The following is a 4,198-nucleotide window of genomic DNA, read 5'->3' on the forward strand; positions in this document are numbered from 1 at the left end:
TCGGCACCGATGGCGGCAAGTACGCGCAGCCTTCTGGGGATGGGTTGGTGTGTGTGCGTGTGCGTGTGCGTGTGCGATTTAACGTGCGGGCCACTTCAGGCTGGTCGTGCTGGACATCGCCAAGGGGCACCAAGAGCTGTTGAACCGCACCATAGCTCCCTGTACCCCGCCGCCGCTTTGGATGAACCCGACCATGTATGAGTGGGCGCTAACACCACATTTCGTGTTTTTTCCCCTTTTTATTTCTGGTCGCAGTCTCGCGTATGGTCAACGCCATCATTGGCTTCCACCAAGGGGACGAACGCCGCGTCATCGTCTGCTCCAACAACCAAGTCCTCAAAGGTGCGCATGCAGCGCCTTTCGCTCTCTTATCGTGTTCCAGACGGAGCCACGTTCCGCCAAAGCAGCTATTGACCAAGAGGGTGGCGTGTGGCGGATTGCACACAGTGTTCAAGTTTCCTGAGCTGACGACCACGACGACAATCGATCTGAGCCGAGCGACCAATTTTGCTGCTCTAAGCCCCGACGCTCAGTGGATGGTGGCCGTGGGTGCGCACGCACGCGCACGCACGCACGCACGCACGCACCGTCGCTCAGTTCGCGTGGCAAGCACTCACGCCTTAGCACGTCGGTTCGCACTCCACAGGAGACAGACCAGAGTTCTACGTGTTCAAAGCGTGCGAGAATGGCTTCCACCTCAAGCACGTCGTCCCGCAGTAAGTGCCCCCCCCCCACCAATCCCCCTTCTCTCTCTCTCTCTCTCTTTCATTCTTTCTTCCGTCGTGTTCTCTTTCGCTGCTCGTCTTCTTTCTTTTGCGTTGCGCTCTTCACACGTTCTTCGTCCGACAGCATCGGTGACGAAGTCTCGGACGGCAACGGAAGCAACATGGTCTGGTGGGAGCCGCATCCACCCTACCGGTTTGCTGTGGCCTGCGAAGTCGGCGCCACGCTCATCTTCGCCTACCCTGGAGACGTACTCACCTCCCTCTCTATTCTCTGCTTCTCGCTGTGATCAGCCCGTCCCAATGGCCTGACCAAACCCTCCCGACGCCCCTCGCACAGGAGGACTGGAGCCCGAATCCGCTCCACTACCTGTGGAGCCGCGACATTGCTCCCTGGGCGCACGCCACATCATATCCCGTTCCCGGTACCTCAAGCCACTTCTCTCGTCAACATTCGCATCTCACCGTGTGTCGTGTCGTGTCGTGTGCGCCGTGTGTCGTATGCGCCTATTAATACGCAGAAATAACATGGCGTGATCAGCTTGACATTGAGAGCGGGCAGAAGATGTCGTCGGTCAAGTTCATCTCCACGAGCAGCGCCACAGAGACCGGCAGCAGTCTGCTGGTTGCCTGCACCGCTGGGCAGCTCATCCACGTCTTCGACCTGGAGCGAAAACTGCGACAGGCCATCGAACTCAAGTCGCTCCCCTGCGTCGTCGCCCTCCGAGCCTACGCTTCCGCCGCCGCTGTCACCGCCACCGCGTTGCCGCCTCTGGTGTCGACGTCGCCGCCCTCGGCACCTATGACGATCGCTTCGGCGGAAACGGACTTCTCGGCCTCCGGCTCCTCCGCTTCTTCGGAAGGCGCCGCCGCGATGTCTCTTTCCGAGTCGGAGGAAGACAGCGACAGTGATAACGGCGGCGAGGAGCAGGCGATGGCGATCGAGGACCGACTGCAGACGCTCGAGATCAGCGGCATCGTGGCGAGCGCCGACGGGTCCAAGCTCTACGTGAGCTTCGAGGCTGCCCCCGGCGAGGTACTCACGCCCAACGATGCGACACGCACACTCCGCACACCGCCCACACTGACCAAATGGTGAACATGCAACAGCAGGAGGGCTACATAGTGGAGCTGGTGGTGAACAAGCTGATGTCGCTCCGGAACCAGTGCATCCGATTCGTGAAGCAGAACCTCGGCGCGTGGCGCGGCTTCGACTGGGAGAGACACCTCCCCTCCACCCTCCTCTCCGAGATCTTCTCGCCCTACAAGTTCCCCTGACACCGCACCTCTCGCCCAACAACCAGGCAAAGACAAAAAAAAGAAAAGAAAAAAAAAGAAAAGAAAAGAAAAACAAAACAACTTTTTTGGTTTACACCTTGTTTTTTTTGTGTTTTGTTTTGTTTTTTGCGGTAGGCCGAGCGTGCCCAATGAGCTGATGGTTTTTATGTGGCCTCTTGGAATTCGGTGGGCTGTTGTATGAAGAGACATGCTCTCATCAATTCCGGTGGTGAACGCGTGCGTCCGCCGGCTCGGTCCCGCAGGGAGCCCACGGATAAGAGGCCAGCTCGCTGACGACTTTTCAGGCCTAGGGGGTACATAAACGAATGGCCCTCTCGACCTTTTCAGTATACCACACGACAAACCTACCACACCGAACCCCTCCACCTTCCTCCATACACACCACCAACACTCCAACATGTCCCTCAAGCTAGCCGACGTACGCTCGCACACCCTTTCACTGCCAGTGGTCGTTTTTTTTAACAAACCTCTGCTCACGCTTGTTAAACTACACATGTGCAGGTCATCACCAGGAACCCGCACTGCCTGAAGGAAAACGACTCTGTGCTGCAGGCGGCCAAGATCATGAAGGACCAGGGCGTGGGCGTGGTGCCGATCGTGGATGAGAACCAGAAGCCGTGCGGCATCCTGACGGACCGCGACATCGTGATTCGCTGCATCGGCGAGTCCCACGACTACAACCAGTGCAAGGTCAACAGCGTCTTCTCGAAGGGTGTGCAGAAGGTCTACGAGGACCAGAACATCGAGGACGCGATCGACCTCATGAAGAAGAAGCAGCTCCACAGGCTCGTGTGCGTCGACCGCAACGACAAGCTGTGCGGCATGCTCACCCTCTCCGACCTCGCGCACCACATCAGGGACAACAACCTGCTGGGCGACCTCCTCCGCCAGATCCACCTCGAGAAGGGCCAGGGCCAATGAACCCACCCCAAGCCCGTCAAAAATAAAGACGCACCACAGAATTGCTGAGTTGTAGGAGAAGTCGTTGTATTAGGATGCAAGGTTTAGGCCTTGGTGGAGTGGACGTCGCGGGCGACGCAGGCCTTGATGCGCTCCCTCCGACACGCTGTCGACGAGCTTCTTCACCGCCGGGAAGGCGCCCAGGAGCTGGTCGCGGCTGCCCTCCACCCTGGAGAAGTCCAGCTGCAGCGCGACCCACAGGGTGACGTCGGTGTAGCTCAGTTTCGAGCCCACGAAGAAGCCGTTTCTGCCGTTCTTCTCGAGCAGCTTCTCAAAGTTGGTCAGCTGGGCCGGCAGGGTCTCCTTGGCCAGCTTCTCCTTGGCCTCGGCCTGCTGGTCGGCCGGCGTGCCAAAGATGGCCTTGGCGATGGCGTTGAAGGTGTCCACGATGCGGGATCCCGCGGCGGAAGACGACCGACGCCGTCCTGGCGGTGGTGGACGCCGCAGCCTCCGACAGCCTCGCGAAGACACGAAGGAGCCAGAGCGGTGGACGGTAGAGCACTTCCCAGTTGTGAGAGGCCCACCACATATGTGGTGGGCCTCATCCAACAAAAACCTCTATCTAATTATATAGAAATACTCTCTACGTAAATATAAGAAAAATCCCATTTAATTATTATATTCTTGCCTGTGTGTTTGCCCGATACACAGAGAATTATCTCGTGAGAATGAGAAAAAGCTTCCTGTCCAGCCCGACAAATAAACATGTTGCACCGGGGACTGGGCAGGTATTTAATCGACCAACCGACGTCGCCAAACCATCAGTTTATCTTCACCACACAGTCAACCCTATCTATCCCTCCATCTTACTCAACGTCAGCATCATCAATCGATGGCCGAACAACTGGCAGGCGCCTACCTTCGCGGTCGAATCGGCGCGCTGGCGGACAACGATGTGTTCTCGGGCGGCCTCATGCTCGTCCTGGTGGGAATGGTCGCGGCCTACGTCGGCTGGACGGCCCAGTGGCTGTGGGACCGGTTCTGGCGCGAGTTCGTCGTGTCGCTCGAGGTGCGCAAGGAGGACGAGGCCTTCGCGTGGATCATGAAGTGGCTCGCTCACCAGACTGAGCGCGCCAACGGCCGCGACCTGAGCATGCTCACCACGCGCGACAACCGCCAAGACCGCTGGAACGGAACCGAGGCCGCCACCAAGCCCCAGCTCCACTTCGGCCCTGCTCCCGGCCAGCACTTCCTGCGCTACCTTGGGCGGTGGATCA

At 58.6% G+C, this 4,198-nt stretch overlaps 4 protein-coding genes across 4 annotated transcripts; 3 read left to right on the forward strand and 1 right to left on the reverse strand.

Annotated features, from left to right (window-relative positions):
- Positions 1-9: 9 nt before the first annotated feature.
- On the forward strand, positions 10-2,000 carry ACA1_245940 (uncharacterized protein; the record flags this gene model as incomplete). Its single annotated transcript, XM_004335436.1, has 8 exons — positions 10-19; positions 256-342; positions 448-549; positions 647-716; positions 850-973; positions 1,063-1,147; positions 1,244-1,758; positions 1,836-2,000. 8 exons carry the CDS (start codon positions 10-12, stop codon positions 1,998-2,000), a joined length of 1,158 nt encoding a protein of 385 aa, XP_004335484.1.
- A 418-nt stretch (positions 2,001-2,418) lies between these two features.
- On the forward strand, positions 2,419-2,942 carry ACA1_245950 (CBS domain containing protein; the record flags this gene model as incomplete). The annotated part of the gene is made up of 2 exons (XM_004335437.1): positions 2,419-2,439; positions 2,523-2,942. 2 exons carry the CDS (start codon positions 2,419-2,421, stop codon positions 2,940-2,942), a joined length of 441 nt encoding a protein of 146 aa, XP_004335485.1.
- An 83-nt stretch (positions 2,943-3,025) lies between these two features.
- On the reverse strand, positions 3,026-3,510 carry ACA1_245960 (uncharacterized protein; the record flags this gene model as incomplete). Its single annotated transcript, XM_004335438.1, has 3 exons — positions 3,026-3,064; positions 3,087-3,406; positions 3,474-3,510. The coding sequence occupies 3 exons, from the start codon at positions 3,508-3,510 to the stop codon at positions 3,026-3,028; spliced, it is 396 nt and encodes a 131-aa protein (XP_004335486.1).
- Positions 3,511-3,813: 303 nt separating this feature from the next.
- On the forward strand, positions 3,814-4,072 carry ACA1_245970 (uncharacterized protein; the record flags this gene model as incomplete). The annotated part of the gene is given in 2 exon segments (XM_004335439.1): positions 3,814-4,028; positions 4,045-4,072. 2 exon segments carry the CDS (start codon positions 3,814-3,816, stop codon positions 4,070-4,072), a joined length of 243 nt encoding a protein of 80 aa, XP_004335487.1.
- Positions 4,073-4,198: the final 126 nt, after the last annotated feature.

Source organism: Acanthamoeba castellanii (assembly GCF_000313135.1).
Source record: "Acanthamoeba castellanii str. Neff unplaced genomic scaffold scf7180000084763, whole genome shotgun sequence".
In the NCBI taxonomy this organism is placed as follows: domain Eukaryota; phylum Discosea; order Longamoebia; family Acanthamoebidae; genus Acanthamoeba; species Acanthamoeba castellanii.